Below are 16,737 nucleotides of genomic sequence, written 5' to 3' on the forward strand. Positions count from 1 at the left end.
CAATTCTGGCATTATTGTGGCCCCACACCACCATCATTCTCTTTCTTGATTATCACTCATAAAAACCCCTCAAACTCTATTACCATCAACCATATCAACTGCTGGCAATCGAGCGATTATGGTTTATGCAACCGCCTCTCCCAAGTCAAATTTCAATCAATCTCAACCGTCAAAATCCAATCTTCTGTCACCAAAAAGACTCATCGGTTTCCCTTTTTTAAAAGCCCCAACAGCTTACATCTAGTTTACTCTTTGTTTATTGTTAAAATATAAATTTAGGTAATAAAGTAGTATTTTAAAAGTCTCTAAATGAGAAAATATCATTAAATTATTATTTGGGTGGAAAAAAATCGTTAACTCTTAAAAGTAATAAAAATCACATTCTATTTCTCTTCACATTTTATAAAATCATCGTTTACCTTATCTGATCATGTTAATTATGATAATTTTATTTGAACCTAAGAAAAGATTATAATCAAAAGTTAACCAATTAATGACGTAATTAATAATTAATTAATTGCCTAATACGCAAGCATCCCATGATTGGCACTGCCAACCAAGCACGGGTCTCCACAAAAGTTCATAGGAGTCCTGTGTGTGTTTGGCCCATCAATCACATACTCATTATAAACAAAACAAAATAAATAAATATATAAATAAATACATAAATTATGAATTTAATTTATACAAGTACCATGGTAAAAAGTAAAAAATAATAAAGAATTTTCTTAATGTGTGCATCGGTTTTCATTGATAAAAGAAGGTTTTATATATGTTGGGGGTTATGACAATATGTCTTAAGTTCTCATCGTTATATGGCTTTATAAATCAACAAAACGAAGAGATGATTCCATTTTGTAAGTCCCCTAAATCGATCGTATCAAAGGTCTAAGATCTCGCATGTTATGTGAACTCTCCAAAACAAACAAAACGGTAGGTCCCCCAAATCAACAAAAATGTGAAATGATTCAATTATGCAGATTCTCTACAATGACCAAAGGGGCAAGAGCGTGATGTGATTAACTAACCGATACGATAATGCAATCAAAGAGGAAAATTGTATTCCAAATTAGTATAAAAGGTGAGATGGGTTCTCTAAACCGACCAAAAGGGTGACAAGTTATCATTTTAGATAGTTGTCCGAAGTAATATCCTAATAAATAGTTTCTATAATTATTTTCTGATGAATTATATATAAAGCGTATACTCTCTTTAATATAAATTGTTTAGGCGGTTGTTTTCCCACACACACACACACACACACAAAAAAAAAAAAAAAAAAAATGTTTTCATTTATAATTTGAACTATCAAATTCATATTCAAAATTTAATATGTAACCTTATGATAATCCTTAATTCCAAACCTAAAATCCAAACTTTAAACCTAACTGAATTCTTATTCACTAAATCGAGTTCTTGTTAACCAGACTTAACTCAGGTTTGCGTGCGAACTTTTTCTTTCTTCTATCAATAAACGAAAAGATATCTTATATACGAAAGTTAAATATGCACGTATGAGTTAACTTTCGCTAGTAAGAACAAATGTTCAATATTATAATTTTAGAACATATGTAGGAAAGATTGGCTATTATTGCAATTTCCACATCAAATAGATATAAGTTGGATCTTGAGTTTGTAAGAGCAGGTAAACAATATCACCTAATAAGTTAGTGTTTTTATAGAATACGCAAGCTTTTTTTTTTCTTTTTTCTTTTTTTAGTTGCAAACGAACCTTGACAAATGTTGTCCGAGGAGGTCTAAGTTCTCGTCTTTAGGTGGCTTCTTAAATCAACAAAACAATGAGATGATTTCCTTTTGTAGGTCCCCTAAATCGACGGTATCAAAGGTCTAAGTTCTCATCTGTTATGTGAGCCCCCCACCAACAAAAGGGCAGGTCCCCCAAATCAGCAAAAATGTGAAATAATTCAATAATGTCATTCTCTACAATGATAAGGTACGAGAGTGTGATGTGATTAACCACTAATTCGAAAGAGTGAGACGATGTGATTAGATAGGGAAATCGTATCCAAATTAGCATAAAACGTGAGTGGGTTCTCTAAACCAAAAAACGGTAAAGTTATCCTTTTAAATAGTTGTCCGAAGAATATCTAATTAATATTTTTATAATTGTTTATGATGAATTATAAAGGATATACTCTCTTTAATATAAGTTGTTTTCTATCACAATTGGGTGGTTGTTTTCCCACAGATTAAAATAGCCCGTGTATTCCAAAAGTTTGTTGATATTTTGATGATTTAATATTTTATATAGCTTAGAATTTCAATTTCACATTTTCCTTTACTAATATAGTATAACTAATCTTTCATGTAAGCTTAATTTATTCAAATTTGGCACAAATTTCAAGGTGTTAAGTAGACCACTAGTAGTTTGATCCGAAAGAACTGAGTCTCATCTATAGAGTTTAGGGTAAATTCTAGTTGATAAGAAAGGTGTGTTGACCACCAATGCCTACCATATTCTAATATTTTATAATATCTCCTCTTAAACTTCTCTTCTTACAATATATAATTTTTATTATTATTATCATCTATTGAAATTGACATAACTAATTGTTTATGGGTATTTGTTGCTCTATGTTTTGATGTGATATACTTTGAACGGGTTACGCTGACGTATTGTGTTGTGTGTTCGTGGGTGAGTGGATAAGTCCAATTAGTAAATGGACTTGAAGTTGGATTGTAAATATTAGTGTAGTAGTGGAAAACCTAATACGAGAAATATTAAAAATAGAGGAATTGTCGATGTGCATTTGGTTTATTATTTTGGATAGGATTTTGGGAATAATATTGGGTAGTTGAATATGGGTATTACGAGGTAAAATTTAAAAATTCTAAAAAAACCTCCCTAGGTTTGCTAATTTAATTAAACACCCCAATTATAAAAATTGTGTAAAATGAAAAAAACACCCCCACCACCCGCATTGCCAGATTCTGACCACCACTGTCGGAATCTGGTCAAAATGCGTTATGACACAAACCGATCAGATCTGTGTTGTAACGTATCAATATGGCATTTTCCAGCCAAATCTGCGGCCAGATGTGGCCGTCAACTACCGCAAAGGTTTTTTTTATTTAATCAAACCTCTTAACCTTTTACTGAATCTCTTCTATCAAAATCTTTTAAGTTAAAAATCTTGAAACTTCTCTTCTTATCTGAAATTGACATAACTAATTTTTTATAGGCACTTGTTGTTTTAATATAAATTTAGGGCATAGGTTATCATAAATTGAATTTTAACACAAATCTATCATATAAAATTCTTAACAGATGGAAATGTTTGGTTAGGTAAGTGTCTTAATGATAGTGAGCAGGGATGCCTAGTTAGTAAATTCGCGAACTATTCGTGAATTTACTAACACCTGTATAATTTATGTATTATTCGCGAACAATCGTATTTTATAAGCTCAGCCGTATTATTTGCGAACAGCCGTATTTTATAAGCCCAGCTGTATTATTCGCGAATTATATGCCTCAGCCGTAGTATTCGCGTATCCGAATTTTTGCTGAATTTTTATAAACGTATTTTTCATCATTTTCTGTATTATACCCGTAAAATTCCCGTACCCTTTTTTTGCCGTACCCGTATATTTGAAATGTTATATAGATTTTAACCAAGTGGCCTATGAAAACTGCTAAAACTAGGATTGATATTGTCGTATTTTTTAAAACGTATTATTGATAATATGTCGTATTAAACCCGTATCATATTTTTTCCGTATCCGAATTTTATGGCCGAATTTTTACAAACGTATTTTTCACCATTTGCCGTATCATACCCGTAAAATTTCCATATCTTTTTTTGCCGTATCCGTATTTACTAACTAGGCAGGGATGTAGCTAAAGTAGACTCAGTGGGGTCACTTGACCCCACTGAAGTTCTAAACCTATAAAAAATAGGTGTATATTTTATAGTAACTAACGATTTTTACCCTATCAAAATTATCCATATTTTATAGACCCCATTAAGATATTTTCATATTTTATTGATCATGAGATTCGAAAATACCGGTAAATTTTTTCTTTTTCCTATCCTTTTCTCTCATACTTTTTTCTTCCTTTGGTTGGATTAATCAAGAAATATTACTCTTTTGGAGGTCACAAGGTAAAATGATGCTCATTTTTTGTTATTTTGCTTTAAAATCTCTTCTTCTATCTTTCTTAATTGAAGAAAAATCATGAGTTATGTTGTCCTAGTTGTTTTTATTATTTTATGTATGTAATTGATATAATTGTATGTTGAATGAGCTGGGTTTAGTTAATTTTGAATACTACGTCTGGTTTCTATTGAGTTTAATAAATTAGTTTGAAATTGGAAAATAAAGTTCCTAGATTATACAAGGTTTTCAGAATATAAACAATCATCGAGGACAATCATAGAATTGATAATTTGGTATGATAATATTTTAAAATTAAATTTTTAGATTAATTTTTTTCATTCTTATTATTTCAAAATATATTTTATTATAAATTTATTAATTTAGATCTTTGGACCCAACTACTAAAAATACGATGTGTCCATTTTAGCGAAAAGACATGCAAAGATGAATGTGAACTTAAGATTAAAATACAGTAAAGGCAGATCTTGAATCATGTGGGGGCATTTGGACTTGCCAGCTTTGAGCTTAGTTGTGGCACATTTCATGAGTAAACGACTTTTTCCCACCCAAGATTTGCCTTAATGACAGGTTCTCACTCAAAAAGTTTTAAAATATCACTTTCCCACTCAAAGTTTATATTCCGTTAATACCCAAAATATACTTCATTTTCTCAACTGTTGTTCTGTGAGTTACTAGGAGCAAAGGTACGAGGGGTTTTATAGAGTTGAGGTCGGTGGATCGAATGGTGGTGATCAATTGAATATTTGCTGTCAGAATCAGTCAAAAATCAATTAAGAACAAAAAATTCTAACTTTGTGGTGACCAGTAATCAACGAGAAATCAAGTATAGGAGTGAAAGTGGTTTTGTAGAGAATAGATCGAAGGTTCAGATGGTGGTGACAGAGAAAATTTTTGCCATCAGAATCAGCTTTGGGTAGTAACAGAATGTAAACTTTAGGTGAAAAAGTACTATTTTGAAACTTTTTGAGTGGGAAAGTATGATTAAGGCAAACATTGGGTGGGAAAAAGTTGTTTACTGCACATTTCATGGATACAATTACGCCATATTTGGGGTCCCTTTGTCCTAATTGAGGTCACCTTTTCATCTCCAATGACATTTACTCAACAAACTCACTAAAAATTGCACATTGATAACTCACAACAAGTATCAAGCACAGTTTTCTCTTGGATTTGGTTGAATGCTTAAAGATTTTGTTTTTCCGTCTAATGACGGTGTCAAGATAGTATTATCCCAATACATATATATTCAATAAAACTATATCACGTATGATCATGACTTTATAGGTATAACATTAATTACTTGTTATGACTGAAAGGAAAATATCGAAATACTGTCTAATAACTTTTTCTTAATGTAATATGAGACTCTCAAATCTCATTGACACGATTATGACTTTATAACATTACTCGTTATTAATGAAAGGAAATTATTGAAATATTGTCTAATTACTTTTTCTTAAGGTAATATGAGACTCTCAAATCTCATTAACACGATTATGACTTTATAACATTACTCGTTATGAATGAAAGGAAATTATTGAAATATTGTCTAATTACTTTTTCTTAAGGTAATATGAGATTCTCAAATCTCATTAACACCTCATCATCTTTGTTTTTTATTTCTCAATGAATATGATGGTTTAGAGTATGGACCAACTAATCATGACGTAAGTGCGTAATACTTTATGATTGATCGATTGTATATACATCTGTTGTATGGTTGGTGTAATACTGTATGATTCATTGGTTGTATATACATCTGTTTGTATGGTCGGTGTATTTCCGAGCAAGTTCAATCAACAAAAGGGGTTTGGATTCTAGTGCCCTTGAGTTGTAGGTTTTCATTCCATGAGCAATGGTAGAAAGGCTCAACAGCTTATCACATGACCATTTCATTGTCATTCACCAACCTTCCAAATCCCCCAACTAAAACTCAACTGAGGACTTGTACAATAACCCAATGCATGAAAAGCACTCATGTCCCCAGACAAGTCCAATCAGCCATGGGCCAGAAGAACCCAAATCTGTCTTCATCATTCCCATCTCCAACATAAACACCTTCTCAGCCCTTGAATTTTCTTATCATCAAACTATACAAAAAATAACCATTTGTGGATCAGATTGCTACACAAGTCATCAAGAAATACTAGCTTCCAGATAAAGGGAAATAATGAAATATCGATATGTAGCTTTAGAGGGCACATGATAAGAGCAGGAGAAAGTGAAACTATAGTTGATTCAATGTATCAGGAAATGCAATTTCTTGTCTTTTAGTAAATAACATATATCATATAACAATTTTTTTTTTTTTTGTCCAGTTACACCTTATAGATACCCTAAAGCACCCATAAATAAATGCCAGTAAACGCTCTTATGCATATATTACAATATAACCTATCAATGAGAGTGGACGGCATTTGCTTGATCATTAGCTGGTTGTATTGCAGTATGATACACGAAAAACTTTTTGATGAATATCAGGTGTGTTTGGAATGATGTTGCTAATTTACATGCAATGAGAAGGGTTGTGTATGGTTGGAGGTAGTCTCTTGAGAGTGATTCTCTGATGGCTACTAGTGGGATTATCAACCTTTAAATCCATTTTTCTATTGAAAATTCTCTGACTGCTGATATAAAGAAGCTGATGTCTCTCAATGGGAATGACTCATGTTGTCATATTCCCAGTACAACAAATGAACTGGCTCTTGCTTTAGCATCTTTTGCTTTGTATTTTTGGAGGTTTCTGTTTGCATGAATGTCTGTCCATTTTTTATGTCAAAAAAAATTTTACAAAAAAAAATTAAATCAGTACTTGTAGTACATCAGTCAGTAAAAATACTAGTAATGAGCTCTTGCTGAAGAAAATTCAGTGACAATCACCCAATAATGCTGAAAACAAACGAAAAGTTTGAAAATTGAAGGAACTTCTCAAAATCATTTGGGCCTGAATGCCCACTTACAACCAGCCTCATTCAAGTCCTGTTCAAACTCTATAAAGCTATAAGCTGCTTAGCAGCCGGTATTAGAAGGTAGGTTGATAAAAACTAACCATTCGCTAAGCTGAATGATTGTAGGTAATCTCATCCATAAATTTTCATAGTTGTGGCAAATGTGAAAGATGCCTTAGAGAAATCCAATGAGCAAGTTGTGCCGCATTGGCAAAACAATTGAGTAGCATGATAATGTGAACACAATCTGCAAACAGGAAAAAGAAAATAGTAATTAGTTTGTTTAGATGATGCAAAGAAGGATTTAGTTGTCTTTGTTGCAGGTCAGAACAAAATTTCACACTGATTATAGTAGCTTTTAACTTAATGTTTCTTTTACCATTGTTATCTCACAAAGATGCTGAGAATTCAGTCCACTTATCCATTGTTTCCCTTGTCTCTGATAAATAAATGAGATTTAAGCAATGTAAATATGATTTGAACAAACCTGATAAGAAAAAAATCGTTGGATGACTACAAAAGGGTAAGTGATATAGCAGCAGAACGTAGCTTCACGCCATCATCATCCCACTTGGACTCTGGAGCAGTTGCTCCAGCAATAATTGTCTGCAACATGAAGTTGAAGGGCAGATTTACTAGTCAGAATAATCATAATAAATCAAACTGTAAACAAGAATGATTTTTGACATCATAATTCTTAGTGGCATATTCGGGTTCTCAAGTTGAGCAGGCAGGTTATGCCGGGGCATTTCAAGGAGGGATATTCTGAATTGATCAGTCCTGCTAAATAATTTGCTTATGCAAAATTTTTCACACAACCGTAGGCATTTTTTGTTCATCATGTGGCAAAGTAAGTAGTAATCTATAAATCAACATAGACTAGCAGATGTTAAACTGACCTTTCCACTATTAACAGCAGCTACTAATGCTACGTGTTGTTCATCCTTACCAAATTCATAGAAGTAATAAGTCCTGAAATAAACCAAACCAAAGAATAGCATACATTAGTATTATGTATCGCAAAAAAGAATGCTTCAGTGAGAACGTGTATCTATAGGACCAATCAAATGATTTAAAATTCTCTTGAGTTAAAAAGTGAAGCAGCATTTTGTATATGTACTTATAAACAGAGCACCAGATTTTTTTTCTAAATATATGCAATTTTCGGTATGCTTGACGGCATTGCAGGTACTTGTCTTGTTCTGTTGAATTATTCATCTTACAGAGAAAAGAAAATGTTTTATTTTTTTCTCTAGAGGCAAAAATTCACAACGGCGACATTATTTACTGATATTTTATGAAAAGCAAGGCATCAGTTGAAAGGTAAACTTACTTGAAGCCTTCCTCTTCTTTTATCTTTATTGTTCGGGCAGAGTATATAGTTGAACCTCCTGACATTGTACATTACTATCAGTACGAGTAAAAGAAATAACGAAAGGGAAACAAGTCAAGATAAGATTAATGAGGCCATTTGGTGTCATGTAACAACTGATAGAACAGAAAAAAGAGCCAATTACAAGAAAACATCTACATTACCAGAGAGAAAAGTTACAAAGATATACTAGAATCATAGATTTAGCTTCAAGAAAAAAGGGGATCAAACCAAAACATGCCTGGAACAAAGATTTTTGCTGCCTCTTTCAAGGATCCAAAGTCGGTAATATCTTTGGCCTGTTTGAGTTAGAAGAACATGTTAGTTCCTCAGGGAATTCTTATGGAAGAATATGGATGAATATAAACAGGACTAAGATGGTTCATCAGATATAATGGAAAACATCAAAGCTTAAAAAGCATAATCCACCACGAAGAACAATCTTAAATCCAATAGATTTATACATCAATACAAAATTTCATTTTGGCAGAAATTAGTAATCCAACTAAGAAAGGCAATATAATTGATAACAGACACTAGTCTACAATGCTGAGATTAAACCGGAATTCATTCTTGTGATGCCCAAAAAAAATTAAATCAACCTTGACATGATCCATAATAGATATTCATCCTTACCGAAGACTAATAAAAGTTCTAGTAAGAATAAAGACCAATATACAATAATAAACGCGTTAATATCACAAATTCACAAAAAAACATACAAGAAGATAGCCATGACAGTCAAACACACCTCCAAGAAAGTGATCTTGAGCTGATTGGACGGGCGAACCACAACACTCAAGACTTCAGATCTGGATCAACCCATAACAATCAAATATATCACTTGAATATTATAGCAACAAAATTTAGTTGCATCATGTTCAGCTACTATAATATAACAAAGTCCTGTCCCAACAGAAATGACTCATCTTTTGATATCTCAAGAAACAAAAAAGGGAAAGAATCCAAAACCAACAAAGGATATTGAAAAAGGGTATAAATTTTTGCCCAATGTACCTCTTATTCACCGCAAACTTAGTCATCAAAAACCAAGTTACAGTTCAAAAATCTGAGTTGTATCTCAATATTTAAGTATTTGAAAATGTGTTTAATATAATATTTAAAACTGTTTTCAAAGCAAAGATTACGAAGTTTTCCGATTTTGCTCTAACTTTTAGGATTGCATCTGAAAACCCTTACGAAAATATCTCAAGTAAACACTCACAAATCTGTATCTCTTGTTTTCAAAAACAAAGAATTTTACATCATTTTGATGTCAAACAGCAAAAAATAAAAGATAGATCAAAAGCAAATTCAATACCCATCAGTGGATGCAAAACGTGCAGCAAAGGCCTTTGGCTTTGCCTTATCCCCGTAAAGAGACAACCCAGCATTGAAATCCTAGAAACATTGAGTAATTAACTTAGTTAAACAACTAATTTTAAAAATATTGAGAAACATTACTTAGATTATCGTACTCTTTGTAGCAATTTCAATAAACAATGATGAGCTTCAAAGCATACTTTCAGTTGTCACAATGGATAACATGAACTAATATTACATGCATACAATGCTAAACAAATTAATAAGTGCAATAAACCTCCACGGTTTCAAGAATAAGAGAAAAAAGAAAAACCCCTGAATGCACAAAATTCAGGGGGTTTCTAGTAAAGATCAGGAGTTTATCATGCATGGTAAATAAAAATACAAACTTTCAGCAAGAGAATGTACCTCAGGCTCCATGATATCTTCAAACTGAGGAGGGACTCTAATAGCAAAGCCATCACCATAGAACTGGAACCAAGACTTTGTATTGGCAATGCCAGAAAAAGCAGTTTTCGAAGGTGGTGAAGGCTCAGCTAAAGAATATGGAAGTGGATGTTGCGAGGCCAAAGAAATGAAACAAAGTGAAGTAGTTTTGAGAATCAAGTGTCTTTTAGTGAAGGTGGTGTTTTGAGAGGTGGAGGTGGTGGTGGTGGAGAAAGAATTGAGTTTTGGGTTTAGTGGGTTGGTGGAGGAGAGGGAAAGAGAGGGAAGACTGGCCATGAGAGAGTGAAGATAGCACTCATGGCTAGTGAAAAATGGAGGGAGATAATGTGGGACATAGTTGAGGTTTTCATATATTAGGCTCATGAAGGGTAGTTTTGAGATATTGTTAATTTTAATTTGTTTAGTATCAAATAATTTTTTTAAGCTTTCATGGTTAGAACCCATTTGAGCTTTGCAAGATATTTGGTGACTTGTATGTCCCAAGATGCCCTTGGTTCCTTCCATGGTTGGGACAGAAACACATTATCCTCATTCAAATTTCAGCCAACCAATCAAAAAAACAAGCAAATAGCAACCACCCAAATGAACAACCGAGTGAGTGAGTGTAAGAGGCAAAACTATTATTTCAATTCTTTCTTCTCTCATATCACCATTTCACCTGCTTAACTCTACCATGGAAACTATTCTTTCTCCTCACCCTATCTACTCTATCTCCCCTCTTCTCAACCCAAAATCTTCCTCTCCAAAGACCCTTTTGTCACCTTCCTTACAACAAAGATCAAGTTCACTTTTTTACCCCAAAACTGTCACTTGCAGTCTCAAAAAACAGTCTTTTCAACCACTAAAGGCATTGTCTCCAATACCCAGAAGCTGGTTTACTCATGCACAACAAGGATTAGCAGCTTTAGCTCTCTCTTTAGCACTCAACTTTTGCCCACTAGTGTACTCTGGCAATGCACTGGCATCTGAATTTGACGTCATCAATGAAGGTCCACCAAAAGATTCATATGTAGTTGATGATGCTGGTGTGCTTAGTAGAGTCACAAAGTCGGACTTGAAGCAGCTTTTGTCTGATTTGGAGTCTAGAAAGAACTTCAGGATTAACTTCATCACTGTTAGGAAGCTCACTGTAAGTTTTGCTTTTGCTTTTGTGTTGGTGTTATGTGCTTGTTAGTATGCATTTGTTTAGTATAATAGTGTGAATCTTTATTCTTTTGAGACACCCTTTTGATGATTTGAAGAATTGGAGTTGTTTGTTATCTGAATTTAAGGATTTTTAGGTATGTTGTTGAATCTAAAAGTACATAAACGCAATTATAAATGTCACTAACAAGAATTTAACTGCTTGGTGCTTGTGATTTTGGATATTGATAATTGAATTAATTGCAGAGCAAAGCTGATGCTTTTGAGTATGCTGACCAAGTATTAGAGAAATGGTATCCTTCTGTTGAAGAGGGAAATAACAAGGGCATTGTTGTATTAATTACCAGTCAAAAGGAGGGGGCAGTCACAGGTGGCCCTGCATTTGTCCAAGCTGTTGGAGAAACTGTTCTTGATTCTACTGTATCTGAGAACCTTCCTGGTAACTAGACATTTTGTTTTCATACTTATTGTTAAGATTCTAGAGTTATTTCATTCTTGATCGTTTTATTTGGTTTATATTATCAGTATTGGCCACGGAAGAAAAGTACAATGAAGCAATTTATAGCTCTGCCAAGAGGCTAGTAGCTGCAATTGATGGACTTCCAGATCCTGGGGGGCCAGCTTTTAAGGAAAATAAAAGAGAATCCAATTTCAAGAGCAGGGAAGAGACAGAAGAGAAACGGGGACAATTCAGTCTTGTGGTTGGAGGTTTGTTGGTCATTGCTTTTGTCGTTCCAATGGCACAATACTATGCTTATGTCTCCAAGAAGTGATAGAAATATCTGCTTTTTAGATCTTTCAAGTCACTTGTAAAACGTGGTTGTCCAAATTATTGCTTATAATTTGTTGACAAAAAACTTGCAATCAGAAGATAAAGTACAGATTTTTGTTTTGAACTCATAAAATGTATAATAGAATCATGATTTCTGAGTTCGAGTATGTGCTGCCATTTTCTCAGTGCTGCTCTAAGACCTTTCGATAGCTCAAAAGATGAACAGTTAACAATACTCATTTTCATGCTTTTCTTGCAAAACATCATACATTTGGAGCCAATTTACTAGGAGTTTTGTTGTCTATGCTATCATTGGTGTTAAGGTTTCTTGACTGACCATAATTTTACCAGTCTGCACATGTGCAAAACCATTTTAATGTTTCAAGTTCAAAGGTGTATCTATAGTTGTACATTAGACTTACAGATTCCAGCTGTTTTGGAGACATAAATCTACTACAGATGCAAGTTTTCAAGTACTGCATATACAGACTTCCATCACAGAACAAACTGGATTATTGATTTCCATCACAGAATATTTGGTCCATGACTGACAAGTACTGCTTGAAGTCCATAAATATAGGGAAAAGAGTTGAATGAGATGGTTACAGAAACAACCTTAATACGTCAAGAGGAAAGACATTTTAACTGAGAAAGCAGCAGGAAATTTGAAGTTAATAGAATATGTTACATGTAACAAGAGGGATATAATGGTGAAGATTTGGAATATGCATGGCTTAGTAGGCACTGTAGAGCAGGAGGGCAATTAGCCTTGTGTTAGTTTGATAGTTACCGATTAGATATAAGATGATACATGGATTTGATTGGATTAAAGATTGCAATTTCTTTTCTATTATTTTGTTAAGGTAAAACCGGCTTGTAAAGGGAGGGTAAACACCATCTTTCGTTAGCGATGTGGGACTTAATTTGAGTCATTTCATTCAATCTCTTGTTTCCAGAATTGAAGTCCATGGATCGATCCCGACTGCTGTGTAACTGCATTCTTTAGATCGCCTTGTCCGACGTTCACCCCGAAAGGATGATATGATCTTATACCAATTATAAAAGGAGGATGTTCATATGGTTATTAACCCACATGTCAGGCTCTTCATTAACAAAATGGGACTCAATTAGAGACATTACATGTTGCTGGTTATCATGTTTTTCTTGTAAAATAATAACAAACATACAATATAACAACACACAAATATGGTTTTTCGGATACTATAACTTAATATTAAGGAATGAAGAATCCAAACTCAGATTAGTGGCAAGTACAGATTGGAGTCTTTAGATTAAGAAGTAAAAAGATAGTTACTAAAATAACCATGATATGTCTTCAGAACTTGAGATTAAGAATGAAAGGCATTTTATCTGAGAAAGGTGGATCAGAATATTTCCCGGTGAGTATCTGCGACGATACATACTGATTTGCAGCTTCTGTGAAATGAATTCCATCCCAACTCACATACTCAGTGCTGTCAGGACATGCTTTTGCTGTGACTGTGATCCCATTTATAACTTTTGTCTGTCCACAAGAAATCCTACTGTCATAGTTTAATGGTGGACCTCCGACTCCACAGCATGCCATTATAGGTTGCTCGAAACCTGCAATGTGAAATTAGCGAAAAGAGATGAACTAGTTTTAGAATTTCCTGAAATGGGGAAGAGTGAATATTGAGATAAAAATTGTGATGAAAGTACTACGAGCTGCTAACCATATCGCGAATAATTTGCAATGAGGTTTGATTTAATTGTGTATAAATCAACATATGTGATGTTCGAGTCCGGATAATCGCCTTGGAGTTTCTTACAGAGAGCATGAAGCTGGATATTGAAGAGTTTAGCAGCTTGATTATGTCCACTTACACATCCTTGCTCATCCAGCTTTGATGGATCAGTACCAAATTTAGCTACATTCTGAGTTAAGCAACCAAGGGGTCCTGTATTATGAATCCAAAATTGCCTAGCTCCTTCGTCGTATAGTTTCTGGACAACAAACGAATGAATCGAACAGTTTTTAAGTGATCAGAAGGAGCAGTTAATTGAAAATGAAATGTGATATTCAACTGTTTCCAATCTGACCTTTATGCCAGTCTCAAATTCTACCAAAATTGTTGGAATGGATGCAACAATTTGATCCAATGTCTTGGAATAAAATGCACCAGCAAGATCATTCTGGCCTATGTCAAACATGTAAAGGCCCTTCCTGAAATAGTCTTCTGATGGAATGAACTTGTTCAATTTTTTACCTGCAATTACATTAAACAAAATGGGTTTCTGTTAGTGTTTCTTAAAATCTCATGTCTTTCCAGCATTGAAGACCCTTAAATGACATTTAGTTAATTAAACAAGTTATGCATAAAATCCAAACTTAAGAGGATCCATGTATAAAGTATAAACCTTTAGCTAGCAACTCGAGAACGCGACGCTTGAAACGAAGGAACTGATTCACCTGAATTCCAAATGAAAATGGACTAACAGATGTTGGATTTGCTGGAAGTATAGTTGATCCTGCAGCTGCAAAATTGCATCCTTTTTGGAAACTCGGAGCACCTATTGAATCCAGATATGCATTCAGAAATGGCAAATCCATTGCATCCACTGCAAAAATTATCCAAACAATTAAAATTTTAAACCAAACCACAGAAAAATCAACAAAGAGCTACTAAAATTTCTAATCAAAAACAGAGGAAACAGGGGAAAATAGGGGATTAAGCTGGAAGGAAGCAGAGTTGTAATGAATATAGTTGAATTCAATCTGCATACAGAATCAGAAAATGTAAATGCTAAAAGAGTTGTAAGAAATGGCGGTGATATACTAAGAAAATCGATAATGAGGCGGCCATCACTGTATCTCCCAGATGGTTTCCGGAAATAAATCTGTCCAAAAGGAGGATCAATGCGCTCAAAGCCAGCAGCAATAAGAGCACCAGTGTCAGAATTGGAATCTCCAAAGTTGAAAACAGCCCGAAAGTTGAAGTCAATGGAATAAGTTACAGGGAACAACAAGGAGACGAAGGCGAAGATTTGGAGAATCCAGGGCTTGGTAGCCATGGAGATGGAGGAGCTTCAGCAAGAGGGCTTGTAGCTTTCAAATAAATTTTAGTTACCAACTACTGACTACATATTAGTTTTTGTAAAACCTGTCATGATTGAAGGTAGTTTGGTGGGGGTCTCATGGGTGTAGTTTAAGTTTGCTTCAAATTATAGAAAGCTTAAATGAAAAGCCAAAAAAACACAGTTGTTTCATCATGTTTCGATGACCAAATAACAGGAGTTACCGACAATACGACAAAAATTCTTTCGAGGTTTTTGAAATAATAAAAAATAAAACCATCTAGGAATAATTAAATAAATATTTATTAACTTGTAAGTAGTATTATTCCTAAAAGCTATGTAATGGTTATCAATAAGGGTGATTAGTTTTGGGTACTTACATTTTTTAAGAAATTGAAATCGATCGGCTCCGATTCTTAGAAACCTGAAACTGAAACTTGAAACATAGATTTTGATTTTGGGTACTCGAGTAAATTTATTATCCCCTTATTTTTTAAAAAATGACAAATACCTTCCAAAAAATTATAAAAACGCCTTCAATAGTTTACAAAAATTATAATTTAATCATGGTTTCTACCAAGTTACCCGGACATTGGTTTCGATTCCAGTTCCCAATTCCAACACTACAGGAACAAGAACCGAACCTGAAAATTCCTGTTCCAATTTTCTAAAATAAAACCGAGGGGTAGATACCTGCCGGTTTTAGTTCTATCCTTTACTCATGCTCACACCTAGTTATCAAGGGGGTTTTTGTTATTTAATCAAACCTAAGGGGATCAATATGAATCCACCAAAAGAGTATATACTATATAGTATGTTCAATGAAGAAAATAGGCATAATGGGTTTGCCACAGTTTTATTGCAAATAATTTTCTTTTATAGTCAACTTAAAGTGAGATATAATTTATAAATTCATGAAGGTTCATCAATGTGAATTTAAATGTTTAAAGAGTAGTTCAGGTGTCCTTATTATTAAATGTTATATATATTTTAAATTAAAACAAACAAACAAACAAACTTAAAACATAAACAAAAATTTAATATTAATAAGGTAAAATTTACTGAGAAAGTCTAGGATAAGACGGCCGTCACAGAATCTCCCAGCTGACTCTTTGAAGTAAATCTGTCCATTAGGAGGGTCAAGGAGGAAGCCAAGGCCAGCATCAAGTTCACCGGTGTCTGAATTAGAGTCACCAAAGTTGAAGACTGCAGGATAATTGAAGTCAATAGAATAAGCAATGGGATTAAAAATGAAGAATAAGGTCAGAATATGGATGATAGAGGACTTGGCAGTAGGCATGGCTAGTTAGTAATAATAAGTACGAATGTTACTGGGCAACAATGCCAACAACTGAATCCGAGAACGGTATTAAAAATCTTGTAATGATAAAGAAAAAGTTGGGTGGGTTTTATATGTACGAAAGGGAGTGAAAGGTTTGCTTTAACTTACAGAAAGGCAAATATGAGAGCCAAAAGCAAAGATTTTCTTTTCTGGGTCCGTATCTACAGTATCTTTTATGCCAATCACATTATCA

General features: G+C 33.8%; 3 protein-coding genes across 4 annotated transcripts; 1 reads left to right on the forward strand and 2 right to left on the reverse strand.

The window, feature by feature from the left end:
• Positions 1–6,970: 6,970 nt before the first annotated feature.
• Positions 6,971–10,536, reverse strand: LOC116134983. The gene is made up of 8 exons (XM_031420666.1): positions 10,192–10,536; positions 9,782–9,861; positions 9,212–9,272; positions 8,702–8,759; positions 8,422–8,479; positions 7,988–8,060; positions 7,576–7,694; positions 6,971–7,335 (listed from the first exon to the last, which is right to left on the reverse strand). Exons 1-7 carry the CDS (start codon positions 10,504–10,506, stop codon positions 7,602–7,604), a joined length of 738 nt encoding a protein of 245 aa, XP_031276526.1. The 5' UTR covers positions 10,507–10,536; the 3' UTR covers positions 6,971–7,335; positions 7,576–7,601.
• A 262-nt stretch (positions 10,537–10,798) lies between these two features.
• On the forward strand, positions 10,799–12,309 carry LOC116134889 (UPF0603 protein At1g54780, chloroplastic). Its single transcript, XM_031420570.1, has 3 exons — positions 10,799–11,359; positions 11,620–11,812; positions 11,899–12,309. Exons 1-3 carry the CDS (start codon positions 10,904–10,906, stop codon positions 12,144–12,146), a joined length of 897 nt encoding a protein of 298 aa, XP_031276430.1. The 5' UTR covers positions 10,799–10,903; the 3' UTR covers positions 12,147–12,309.
• A 1,064-nt stretch (positions 12,310–13,373) lies between these two features.
• Positions 13,374–16,543, reverse strand: LOC116134960 (GDSL esterase/lipase At1g54790). Of its 2 annotated transcripts, none has more exons than XM_031420636.1 (5): positions 16,265–16,543; positions 14,546–14,746; positions 14,228–14,394; positions 13,861–14,131; positions 13,374–13,750 (listed from the first exon to the last, which is right to left on the reverse strand). In XM_031420636.1, the coding sequence occupies exons 1-5, from the start codon at positions 16,500–16,502 to the stop codon at positions 13,482–13,484; spliced, it is 1,146 nt and encodes a 381-aa protein (XP_031276496.1). In that variant the 5' UTR covers positions 16,503–16,543; the 3' UTR covers positions 13,374–13,481. The 2 variants fall into 2 exon arrangements, with proteins under 2 accessions (XP_031276496.1, XP_031276495.1); XM_031420635.1 differs by lacking the exon at positions 16,265–16,543 and adding an exon at positions 14,965–15,327.
• Between the last annotated feature and the right edge of the window lie 194 nt (positions 16,544–16,737).

Source organism: Pistacia vera, unplaced genomic scaffold (genome assembly GCF_008641045.1).
Source record: "Pistacia vera cultivar Batoury unplaced genomic scaffold, PisVer_v2 Contig292, whole genome shotgun sequence".
In the NCBI taxonomy this organism is placed as follows: domain Eukaryota; kingdom Viridiplantae; phylum Streptophyta; class Magnoliopsida; order Sapindales; family Anacardiaceae; genus Pistacia; species Pistacia vera.

Coding starts and splice junctions, on each gene's coding strand:
- LOC116134889 (XM_031420570.1), top strand. CDS start 10,904: ATGGAAACTATTCTTTCTCCTCACCCTATCTACTCTATCTCCCCTCTT. Junction 11,360..11,619: donor TCACTGTTAGGAAGCTCACT/GTAAGTTTTGCT, acceptor AATTAATTGCAG/AGCAAAGCTGATGCTTTTGA. Junction 11,813..11,898: donor TGTATCTGAGAACCTTCCTG/GTAACTAGACAT, acceptor TTATATTATCAG/TATTGGCCACGGAAGAAAAG.
- LOC116134983 (XM_031420666.1), bottom strand. CDS start 10,506: ATGGCCAGTCTTCCCTCTCTTTCCCTCTCCTCCACCAACCCACTAAAC. Junction 9,862..10,191: donor AAGATATCATGGAGCCTGAG/GTACATTCTCTT, acceptor CAATGTTTCTAG/GATTTCAATGCTGGGTTGTC. Junction 8,480..8,701: donor AGCAAAAATCTTTGTTCCAG/GCATGTTTTGGT, acceptor GTACAATGTCAG/GAGGTTCAACTATATACTCT.
- LOC116134960 (XM_031420636.1), bottom strand. CDS start 16,502: ATGCCTACTGCCAAGTCCTCTATCATCCATATTCTGACCTTATTCTTC. Junction 14,132..14,227: donor AATTTGAGACTGGCATAAAG/GTCAGATTGGAA, acceptor TTTGTTGTCCAG/AAACTATACGACGAAGGAGC. Junction 13,751..13,860: donor TGCAAATTATTCGCGATATG/GTTAGCAGCTCG, acceptor TTCACATTGCAG/GTTTCGAGCAACCTATAATG.